Consider the following 12,669-nt stretch of genomic DNA (forward strand, 5'->3'; position numbering starts at 1 on the left):
TGCACTTCACTTAAACGTTTATCACTTCAAATCAACAACAAAACAAACTAAGATGATGACGCTGTAATACGACTGTCAAGACATCGGTAAAGAGAAATACCAAAATCACAGGAAATTAATAACTATGGTGAGATAAGAAGTAAAATTTTTACTATTATTTGCCTGATTCAATGGTTTCAACGGTTCTTTTAAATGTTAAATTCAAAGTTTAACGGTACTTTGTTGCTCAAATGTTAGTTACTACAGTTAGTTAGTTACACCATGAGATTTCAAATTCAAGAAAAAAAATTAGTTTTGCGCTGTGACAAAGCCATTGTCCTCAGCATTCATACCGCGACACTGGGAATATAGGACATAGATCGTGTTCTAAGTTCTAAGTTCTAGTGGACTGATGACCTCAGATGTTAAGTCCCACAGTGCTCAGAGCCATTTCAACCATTTTTGATCGTGTTCCAGGTTCTAGTTACTTAGGTTAACGATGACCGTGAAGTTGTGATTAACGTTCACATTAAAATTGCATTATTGTCCCACTCACTCAAAACACAGGCAGGACTTTTACAAAGCTAAAAGTGTCGAGTGGTTCTATCTGTTGGAGGCTCAAAGTAATAGCTTGAGTGGTGGTAATGTTTCATAAATCTCGTTTTCACTTGCGACTATTCCTTATACTTACTGTGGCCAAACAGTAATCTTCCTTTCATTCCTCTTGAAGCATCATTATAAGTAATCAACCTGCTGCGACCATCGTAATTTCTAGTGCCTCTCTGAACCACAAGACTATGCGTGTGACTGTGAGTGAGGCCGAGAGAGAGTGAGTGTAATTGTGTAAGGCTCACTCTTACTTGTCTTATGACACTTCGCGCGTTTGCCACCACAAGCAATTGCTGCACACATTCGCAAAGCTACAGTCACTCACACTTACGTTCTTACCTACTCGCGGCTCGCCACTTCCCTGTTACGGCCTGTTGTTGTCAACGACAGTCTGACTGTCTGTACTCCAAGGATTTCGTGTTAGCCACTCAGTTTCATTGACTCGATACAACACTAAGTTTTGAGAATGAAAACATGGTCAAAGTAGGCTGTAATCTGTTTATTATCAGTGCAATTGGCCAGTTTGAACCGTGGGTCATTTTCAATCACACATTTTAAGCTTCTCGCTTCATTCCACATTCTAATAGATACATACAACTACGGTTGAAATTGACCAATTTCACGGATAATAAACATATTACGGCGTGCTTGGACAATCTTTTCATTCTCAAGTCACGTAGAAGCTGTAGACCTCCATAAAACAAAAATTTTAAAAACTCTCCTAAGTCTACATCATTGCCATTGTTTCTGCTGTACATATTTTACAAAATTGTATCAGTCACTGCAAAATGTAAGATTTCACAGAAGAAAGAAAAAAACTTTCTGCAGCATAAACCATCTGTGTATTTACTGTTATTTCGAAGTTAGTCGTTACTGAGTCTTAAAGTACTGTGTGTATTTTTGTGTTGTGATTTATAGCTCAGCATAAAAGTAATTTTAAAATATTGCTGCCTACGACCTTTTTGCAATGAACAATAAATGAAAGCAATAATTGGGAAAACATGTTGATCTCTTTACAAAATCAGTAAACATGGTGAACTTCGAACTCACATGTAATTGATAATGATGAGGTACCATACTCCGAGGAGCCTAGGGGACGATGTGGGAGACCCGCACCGCCGTACAAGGCAAGCTCCTAGCGGAGGTGGTTTGCCATTGCCTTCCTCCGACCGTAATGGGGACGAAAGATGACGGTGAAGACGACACATGTCATTTAGAGGCAGGAAAAAATCCCTGCCCTCGCCGGGAATCGAACTCGGCAAGCAAGAACGCTACCGCAAGACCACGAGCTGCGGACCAGATGAGTGTATTGCTACGTACTTTATTGGCATTTTGAGCTGTAGCTGCACTTCTTATAACAATGTTGAAGCAAAGAATTTAAAACATGTTAGATATCACGCAGAATTGGTGACCGATGCGCCGTGACCAGTTTTCGTTCAAATCGCTGGGCGAGTTCATTCATTTGCGGGGAAGGGGAGGCTGACAGTGTTTCCCCCTTTTCGGCAGGTCGGCGATGGCAGAATCGAGGCGCAAGACCTGCAATGTGTATCAAACGATTTTGCAGAAACTATTTGGTAAAAAGTTTCATTTTTACGTTACTTATAGTTTCTTAAGTCAGCTTCATGCCCATCATTTCATAATTGTTGTGATATCTGCATGTAAGTAAGCGCGCGAAATTCGCAAAACGTTTGCAATGAAAATAGGAGACGCTACGATTTTGCGTTTGGTGTATATTACATAATATGTTGCTACGTATGAAATGTAGCTAACATATTGAATTTTACTTTAGACTTGGGTGGAGTCTCCTGTCACCAATTTCGAAAAAAATTGTCTGATGTAGCACAATCATTTGCAATCCCACTCCCCATCGATAAAAGCTAGACTGAAGAATACACAACATCCTTCATATTTCATAAACGGTTTGAGATGTCGAAATGAAATTTTGGAAAATGATGACATGCAAAGAAGAGTGTATTTTGCCATATAGATATGAAGCAAAACATTATTCCTCTAACTACAGACTTTTTCGATGAAAGAATGTAATTTTTAAGGGCCATCTATAGCTGGTGAAACGAGAAATGCTGTGGGTTTTGGAACAACGTAAGTGGAGACATTACATGTCCATTTTTGTTCCGGGAATGTTTTGTTTTCAAAGCTATGCCCTCACTTAATAAATTTAATAAACTACCGTTTCAGAATTCTCTCACAAATGTGTCTGCAAAACAAGTTAGAAAGGTGATGCTATGTAAACTCCGCTGTGTTTTGGCAAAAGAAGCAAATTTTAACAAGACAACAAGAAATATGTGTAAATTTTATTTAAAATTCGCCACTCATGATGCTTCTCTGAAAGTTTCACATGGTTAACAAATCAGGCGAAAATAAATCGCTGCTTCAGTTTGGACTGGCACTTCCCCTCCAGTGCTTGGCATTTCCCCTGCACCGCCTGCCCGTAACCCCCACCACTACCGCGCTCTCCACGTGTGTCCTGCCAATTGTGCCTCTATTGGCCACGGTGTTCTGCACGCACTCTAATCTTCAATATCATCATCGTCATTGTTTGTTCCCCCTGCTATTGGCCATTCTTGCAATTGATCATAAAATTCCATACACTCAGGTAGTGTATACCTTTTCCCTTTCAATATATCTTGTATTTTTTTGACAATGGTGGTCACCTATTATTCAGGATATGCTACCTCATTGGGAAGTACGGTTATTTAGTGAAACTGTAAGGGAGCTGAAATGTGTCTGTGACAGAACCATCAATGAACTGTTCCGTTTTCAATTGCTCAGCATAATGTGCATCATACTAAAATCTTATAAGGAGAAAAAGAAAATTTAAGTCCTATAGGAAATTTTCCCATGCTAGATTCTGAGAGGCAAGGCTTTTTATATGGAGACTACAAATTTTTAATTCCATCATCGTCAACAGTTTTAACTGATAATTTACTTGAGGCTGTTTCGATTGTTATGACATACTCTTCAAGAACGTCCTGTCATGATGGCTCACCAACTTATTTATAGTGTCTTCTCTGTCTTTTGGGAGAAAATTATACCTGTGTATGGGGAAATAATCTCCCTGTTGATACAAGAGTTAAACAAAAGTGAATCACTGTGTTATTCTTACTGGCTGTTGGAGAATAAATGAAATTTATTTACAACTGTTGAGATAGGTTTCTGGATGTAATGATATAGAAATGAGCAGACTTCATTTCCACCTTTCTTGATTTGTTAAAAACATCGACCTGTAAAATTTCCAAGTAAATAATAACCTGAACAGGAATATTTCACACGGTGAATTTTGCATGTAGTCAAACTTATTTTCTTTTTCACTGCATTCAGAAACGTCATTAATTTTACTGTAAAATGTTTTGGATCTTCTATAATGAACCACTAACTGGACTGTTATAGTTTGTCAAACTTAACAAGAAAAAATGCATGTGAAAACAGCAACAAGCAACCAGTGTCGTTTGGTTACAATTACAGACACTTCTACATAGTCTGTGTAAAATGGTAATGAGGCAAAAAAAAGTTGACTCATCGCCTTTCTGCAATGAATGATTCAATTGCCTTTAATCGTTTTAGACCATATTAAAGTATAACAAATGAATTTATCACACTGAACCTACAATGTTATGCAATAGTGAAACTGATTACACATCGCAAAGGAATTAAAGCAAATCATATTCGTTAAAAAGAATGAAATTAAATATTTAAGTACTAATTCTGTATTATGGTGTGGCATACTGGGTCGTAGTGTCACATGTTTTGCAGTATATCACTGATAAAGATAAATGACTGTACGAAGAAGGCAAAATTGGGTTCTTAGGAGGAAAATACTTTCTTGCCGTATCATGCAGTAGGTGATTACGTCATTGAGGAGTCTGCAAAGGCCATAGCTGTATAGAATAACCTTGACCGTAGCCAGTCGTGGCAGCAGGGAGCGTGACCAGATCTCGCACCGGACGTCAGTGCAAAGCGAACCGGAGATGCTTGCGCGCCATACATTCTGGGAAATGGGGGAAGGTCCTCGTCAGAAGAGGGCTGCGTGCGGTATATAAGCCGCCAAGGATTCACGGAGCACGTAGTTGACGCTGGACTTGTGAAAATGGCGAGGCTTGTAGCTGTTGTGGCGATCCTTGCCAGCGTTGGACAATCACAAGGTAGTAAAAATTAGAGATTTGTCTCTTTTAGGCCTATGCAAGGCTATAATCTAGGCAAACACCATCAGAAAAGACTTACTAACATTCAAGTGTATTTTCGATGTTAAAATGTTTATTTCAGAAACGTTTTTCTTGCTACTGTTACTCTACGTTTTATATCCTCCTACTTCGACTGTCATTAGTTATTTTGCTGTCCAAATATCAAGTTCACCGACTACTTATAGTGTCTCAGATTCCCACTCTAATTCCCTCACCATCACTTGACTTAATTTGACTACATTCCGTTGCACTTACTTTACTTTTGCTGCTGTTCACCTTTTAACCTGTTTTCAAGACATTGTACATTCCGTTCAACTGCTCGTCCAAGACTCTTGCCGTCTTGTAGAATTACAATGTCATCAGCAACGTCAACCCAAACTCACCTTCCTTAACGTCGGCCTCTAGCATTTTTTCTATTCCTCTGTAACTAATTCGAGTCAGTATTTATCGCTGCCAATAATTACACCAAATGGAAATTTTCTCACATCTTTCTACATCAAACGGCGATACTTTTCTATTGACAGAAACATCGTCAGCGAACAACCTTGTAATGCAGTGAACCGTCACGATGTTTAGTATTCCTTGTTTCTATTGAAAACTACTGCCTTTCTTTCCAAAACAAATTTTAATAACTGCGCGTACAGGTAATCTTAGGCATCCAAACATCTGATCTATACGTACATGGAAGAAATTCCAGACTACTTTTAAGACATTGCTCGTACTTATATTATTTTATCTTGTCCTTCTAAATACAAAAAACTTTGAAGTATGTAGATTCTCTATCTACTGTGAGCAATGATGTAATATGGTCGACCACTATTTAGGCAAATTTGGTAAATCCTATAAGCATGTTGTTGCTGTTGTGGTCTTCAGTCCTGAGACTGGTTTGATGCAGCTCTCCATGCTACTCTATCCTGTGCAAGCTTCTTCATCTCCCAGTAACTACTGCAACCTACATCCTTCTGAACCTGCTTAGTGTATTCATCTCTTGGTCTCCGTCTACGATTTTTACCCTCCACCCTGCCCACCAATGCTAAATTTGTGATCCCTTGATGCTTCAGAACATGTCCTACCAACCGCTTCCTTCTTCTCGTCACGTTGTGCCACAAACTCCTCTTCTCCCCAATTCTGTTCAATACCTCCTCATTAGTTATGTGATCTAATCTTCAGCATTCTTCTGTAGCACCACATTTCAAAAGCTTCTATTCTCTTCTTGTCTAAACTAGTTATCGTCCATGTGTCACTTCCATACATGGCTACACTCCATACAAATACTTTCAGAAACGACTTCCTGACATTTAAATATGTACTCGATGTTAACAAATTTCTCTTTTCCAGAAATGCTTTCCTTGCCATTGCCAGTCTACATTTTATATCCTCTCTACTTTGACCATCATCAGTTATTTTGCTCCTCAAATAGCAAAACTCCTTTACTACTTTAAGTGTCTCATCTCCCAATCTAATTCCCGCAGCATCACCCGACTTAATTCGACAACATTCCATTATCCTCGTTTTGCTTTTGGTGATGTTCACCTTATATCCTCCTTTCAAGACACTATCCATTCCGTTGAACTGCTCTTCCAAGTCCTTTGCTGTCTCTGACAGAATTACAATGTTATCGGCGAACCTCAACGTTATTTCTTCTCCATGGATTTTAATACCTACTCCAAAATTTTCTTTTGTTTCCTTCAGTGCTTGCTCAATATACAGATTGAATAACATCGGGGAGAGGCTACAACCCAGTCTCGCTCTCTTCCCAACCACTGCCTCCCTTTCATGTCCCTCAACTCTTATAACTGCCATCTGGTTTCTGTACAAATTGTAAATAGCCTTTCGCTCCCTATATTTTACCCCTGTCACCTTCAGAATTTGAAAGAGAGTATTCCAGTCAACAATGTCAAAAGCTTTCTCTAAGTCTACAAATGCTAGAAACGTAGGTTTGCCTTTCCTTAATCTACCTACTAAGATAAGTCGTAGGGTCAGTACTGCCTTCCAACATTTCTACGGAATCCAAAGTGATCTCCTCCGAGGTTTGTTTCTACTAGTTTTTCCATTCGTCTGGAAAGAATTCGCGTTAGTATTTTGCAGCCGTGACTTATTAAACTGATAGTTCGGTAATTTTCGCATCTTTCAACACCTGCTATCTTTGGGATTGGAATAATTATATTCTTCTTGAAGTCTGCGGATATTTCGCCTGTCTCATACATCTTGCTCACCAGATGGTAGAGTTTTGTCAGGACTGGCTCTCCCAAGGCTGACAGTAGTTCTAATGGAATGTTGTCTACTCCCGGGTCCTTGTTTCGACTCAGGTCTCTCAGTGCTCTGTCAAACTCTTCACGCAGTATCGTATCTCCCATTTCATCTTCATCTACATCCTCTTCCATTTCCATAATATTGTCCTCTACTACATCGCCCTTGTATAGAGTCTAAATATACTCCTTCCACCTTTCTGCTTTCCCTTCTTTGCTTAGAAAAGGGTTTCCATCTGAGCTCTTGATATTCATACAAGTGTTTTTTTTTTCTCCAAAGGTCTCTTTAATTTTCATGTAGGCAGTATCTATCTTACCCCTGGTGAGATAAGCCTTTACATCCTTACATTTGTCCTCTAGCCATCCCTGCTTAGTCATTTTGCACTTCCTGTCGATCTCATTTTTGAGACGTTTGTATTCCTTTTTTGCCTGCTTCATGTACTGCACTTTTATATTTTCTCCTTTCATCAATTAAGTTCAATATTTCTTCTGTTACCCAAGGATTTCTAGTAGCCCTCGCCTTTTTACCTACTTTATCCTCTGCTGCCTTCACTACTCCATCCCTCAAAGCTACCCATTCTTCTTCTACTGTATTTCTTTCCCGCATTCCTGTCAATTGTTCCCTTATGCTCTCCCTGAAACTCTGTACAACCTCTGGTTCTGTCAGTTTATCCAGGCCCCATCTCCTTAAATTCCCACCTTTTTGCAGTTTCTTCAGTTTTAATCTACAGTTCATAACCAATAGATAGTGGTCAGAGTCCACACCTGCCCCTGGAAATGTCTTACAGTTTAAAACCTAGTTCCTAAATCTCTGTCTTACCATGATATAATCTATCTGAAACCTGTCAGTATCTCCAGACATATATTAATGTTCACCGGTATTGATATTTTAATACTGTAGCGTGTGCTATACTTGCCGATAACTGCGATGAATCAGTAGGATAATACAGCTCTGAAACACGCTGTATGAACATATATATAGTTAAAGGGATTGTAACCCTGACTTAACTGCTCTACACTTCGTATGTAAAAGTAAATTAAATAGGCTCGCTAATACGTATGGTGCACTGTGAGCTTGGAATTATGACTATCCCTTGTAAAGGGTAAATAAATAAATTTTTAGATCATTTATAGCTCATAATGCACACAAATTACGTCGCTTAAGACTAACCAAATAATAGTTATATTTCTTACATTGACTGGTATTTGCTTTTTACGCAATTTTTCAGTGATAAGGACTTTATAACTATCTTGCCAAATGACACTATTAGCCTACACAGAAGTCTGATATAGTAATTAATTTTTTATTTACTTCCCTCGTTTACCTATATCAAAACACGTTGTTCTCTACCTTATGTTGGACGATTTTGCTATCAAGAAAGCAATGACCTGCCTAATCGCAAAGTCAGCGATATAATTTCTGCACTTATTTAATGTCATTAACTACGATAAATATTTTTGTTTTGTGTTCCCTTCTTTCTTTTGTTTACTTATTTTTTCTAATGGAGAAGGCTCAAGCTGTTCAGTATTTTCCTTTCTTTGAGATTTTGTTGAAACACAATTACGTTAGTGTGTACTAACTTGACTATAAGGTTAAATACTATGCTGTGCTATAGATACTCTCTACGGATAATACTAATAACTTTTCCTTCTAACCACTTTACGTCGTAGCTGAACTGATAAAATTTTCATTTTTTATCTATATTTCTTTTGCTTTTATGCTGTTACGATATTTCCTTCACTATTTCCTACAAATCGTTGGGACTAAGTAACCATATGAAATGATAATTCGGGAGCTTAATTTGATCTTAACGTAGAGAGGTTTTATTCATGAAATTTTAATTTTCTTTACACACCACAGTTGCTGTGAACGAGTGTCAGTTTAACCCAAACTAACAAATCTGATCTGCAAAGAGAGGTCTTCCTCGTTAGCCGTTGACGGCTAGCTATCTCTCTTCCCAACTACATTTTACAGTATGTATTGATAATCAGAGTTCAGTGGCATTTGCATAATCATTTGTTGATTATTCTGTAATATTGATTCTACTTCATATCGTAATGAAGGTGATAAATCGTGACAGCTGACACCTGATTTTACCGTTTGACACTCCATTTGCCATTGTGACTGTATGGATCTGCGTGCTATTAATTTTTCTAGGTATTTTGTATAAGCACTGGTTTATGCAGGCTCTTATTTTCTGAGCCATCAGTCTTCTGAGTGGTTTGATGGGAAACTTCGTGATATCCTTATGGCAACCTCTTCTCCACAAGGTGCTCCTACACCCGAGGTACTCAGTTATTGGTTGCAGATATTCCAGTCTCTGTCTTCCGTTGCAGTTTCTACCCTCTACTGCTCCCTCAAGCACGGTGGAGTTACTCCTTGATGTCTTAACACATGTTCTGTCATCCTGTCTCTTATCATGTCAGTGTTCTTTTCCTTCTCGGTTCTTATTTATCAGTCCTCTTAAGTTTCAACATCCTTCCATAGCACCACATCTCAAACGCTTTAATTCTCTTCTGTTCCAGTCTTCCCACACTCCATGATTCATTTCCATGCGATCCTGTGCTTCAGCCACACATTCTCGGAAATTTCTTCCTCAGATTAAGGTCGATTTTGGTACTAGTAGACTTCTTTTGGCCACGAATACCCTCTTTGTTTGAGCTAGTCTGGCTTTCCATGTCCCTCTTGCTTCGTCTGTGAAGTGTTATATTGTCCTCAAGGTAGCAGAATTCCTTCACTTGGACTACTTAGGGGTCCCCAGTTTTGACGTTAAGCTTATCGCTGATCTCATTTCCCTACTCCTCATTGCTTTTTTTATTTGTTCTCAATCCATATTCTGTGCTCATTACAGCTCTCGCAATTCTTCCTCACTTTTACTGAGGATAACAATGTCAACAGCGAATATCAGTGATACTGATACCCTTTTACTCTGATTTTTAATCCCGCTCCAGATCGTTCCTTTTATTACCATCATCACTCCTTCGATGTACACATTGACTAGTAGGGACGAAACAGCACATCCATGTCTTACACCCTTTTTTATTTCACACTTATTTCTTGGTGTTCCTATTTTATTCTACATGCACCTATCCATATACACACTTTGTATGCGTGGTGGAGGATACCCTGTGAAACGTCCCCTTTGGAAAATAATGAAAGAGTGTGCTGATAAACCTCTTACGTTATTTGATTTTCAAACAGCTGAGAAAAACTGAACGTACTGACATTTCTCTCTTTACTTATTCTGATCATCACTAAACTGACACACGATATTTTTAGCGCAATGCAATCTGACTTTCAATAACCCCCACAAAAGAATGGCCCTGACTAACAATAACCTATACCTTTCATGAATCACTTACCTCACAAAAATCTTCGTTACTCGAACTACTGCAATACAGCGAGCGCCGATACTGCCAGCTAAATAAAAGATTCTAACTACTGAAAGCACTAACTACTACTGATAGGCATAGTTAGCAAATGAAAGATTTTGATAGAGAACAAACAAAAAGCATTATATATATATATATATATATATATATATATATATATATATATATATATATATATATATATATAAATCTCAGTTCATGACATCCAGTCTTACAAATTTCCTTTTTCTGACGGACACACGTCCAGATCGTCGGCTCTGAAAATTCTGCCATCTCTGTCCCCACATCCACCACTGCTAGCGGCTCACCTCCAACTGCCCAACGCTACGTGCTGTTCACATCCAACTGCCCAACGCTACAATAGAGAATATTCCAACAATGCCAACCAGTCACACACTGCACACAGCACAGTCAGTGATTTTCATACAGAGCGCTACATGGCGTTACCAATATAAAAACCTAAACAGCCTACTTACACCTGTACCACTATTAGTAATTTCCTTTGCTGTTCCACTCTCAACAGAAGGAGGGAAAAACGACTATCTATATGCCTCCACACTTGCCCCAATTTCTCTTATATTTGTAGCTCTTACGCGAAATGTACGTTGCCAGCAATAGAATCGTTGTGCAGTCAGCTTCAATTGCCGGTTCTCTAAATTTTCTCAATAGTGTTTTTAGAAAAGAACGTCACCTTCCCTGCATGGATGTCCAGTTGAATTCCAGAAGAATCTCCGCAATTCCTGCATATTGTTCGAACCAACCGGTAACAAATCTAGCAGTCCGCCTGTGAAGTGCTTCGATGTCTTCCTTTAGGCCGTCTGGTGAGGCAACCAACCTAAAAAAAAAAGTGATTTCTGCGTAAAAGTATTACAGCATACTATACACTTATGTGAAAAAAGTCACGGGATACCTCCTAATACCGTGTCGGATATCCTCTTTCCCAGCGTTGTGCAGCAACTCGACGTGGCATGGACTCAACAAGTCGTTAGAAGCCGCCTGCAGAAACAATGAGCCATGCTGCGTCTATAGCTGTCCGCATTTGCGGAAACGTTAGCGGTGCAGGATTTTGTGCACGAACTCACCTCTCTATTGTGACCCTTAGATTTTCGGTGGCAATCATGTCGAGCTATCAGGGTGGCTGAACTATTCGTTCGAACTGTCCAGAATATTCTTCAAATCAATCGCGAACAACTGTGACCAGGTGACATCGTGTTTTGTCATCTACACTCCTGGAAATGGAAAAAAGACCACATTGACACCGGTGTGTCAGACCCACCATACTTGCTCCGGACACTGCGAGAGGGCTGTACAAGCAATGATCACACGTACGGCACAGCGGACACACCAGGAACCGCGGTGTTGGCCGTCGAATGGCGCTAGCTGCGCAGCATTTGTGCACCGCCGCCGTCAGTGTCAGCCAGTTTGCCGTGGCATACGGAGCTCCATCGCAGTCTTTAACACTGGTAGCATGCCGCGACAGCGTGGACGTGAACCGTATGTGCAGTTGAAGGACTTTGAGCGAGGGCGTATAGTGGGCATGCGGAAGGCCGGGTGGACGTACCGCCGAATTGCTCAACACGTGGGGCGTGAGGTCTCCACAGTACATCGATGTTGTCGCCAGTCGTCGGCGGAAGGTGCACGTGCCCGTCGACCTGGGACCGGACCGCAGCGACGCACGGATGCACGCCAAGACCGTAGGATCCTACGCAGTGCCCTAGGGGACAGCACCGCCACTTCCCAGCAAATTAGGAACACTGTTGCTCCTGGGGTATCGGCGAAGACCATTCGCAACCGTCTCCATGAAGCTGGGCTACGGTCCCGCACACCGTTAGGCCGTCTTCCACTCACGCCTCAACATCGTGCAGCCCGCCTCCAGTGGTGTCGCGACAGGCGTGAATGGAGGGACGAATGGAGACGTGTCGTCTTCAGCGATGAGAGTCGCTTCTGCCTTGGTGCCAATGATGGTCGTATGCGTGTTTGGCGCCGTGCAGGTGAGCGCCACAATCAGGACTGCATACGACCGAGGCACACAGGGCCAACACCCGGCATCATGGTGTGGGGAGCGATCTCCTACACTGGCCGTAAACCTCTGGTGATCGTCGAGGAGACACTGAATAGTGCACGGTACATCCAAACCGTCATCGAACCCATCGTTCTACCATTCCTAAACCGGCAAGGGAACTTGCTGTTCCAACAGGACAATGCACGTCCGCATGTATCCCGTGCCACCCAACGTGCTC

The 12,669-nt window shown here is 40.6% G+C and overlaps 1 protein-coding gene across 1 annotated transcript in view; it reads left to right on the forward strand.

Annotated features, from left to right (window-relative positions):
* Positions 1 to 4,546: 4,546 nt before the first annotated feature.
* Positions 4,547 to 12,669, forward strand: part of LOC126281454 (uncharacterized) — a 62,292-nt gene continuing 54,169 nt past the window's right edge. The window contains exon 1 of the mRNA XM_049980438.1: positions 4,547 to 4,748. Coding sequence (XP_049836395.1) covers positions 4,694 to 4,748 — 55 coding nt within the window. The 5' untranslated portion in view covers positions 4,547 to 4,693. The remainder of the gene's footprint in view (positions 4,749 to 12,669) is intronic.

Source organism: Schistocerca gregaria, chromosome 7 (genome assembly GCF_023897955.1).
Source record: "Schistocerca gregaria isolate iqSchGreg1 chromosome 7, iqSchGreg1.2, whole genome shotgun sequence".
Taxonomy (NCBI): Eukaryota; Metazoa; Arthropoda; class Insecta; order Orthoptera; family Acrididae; genus Schistocerca; species Schistocerca gregaria.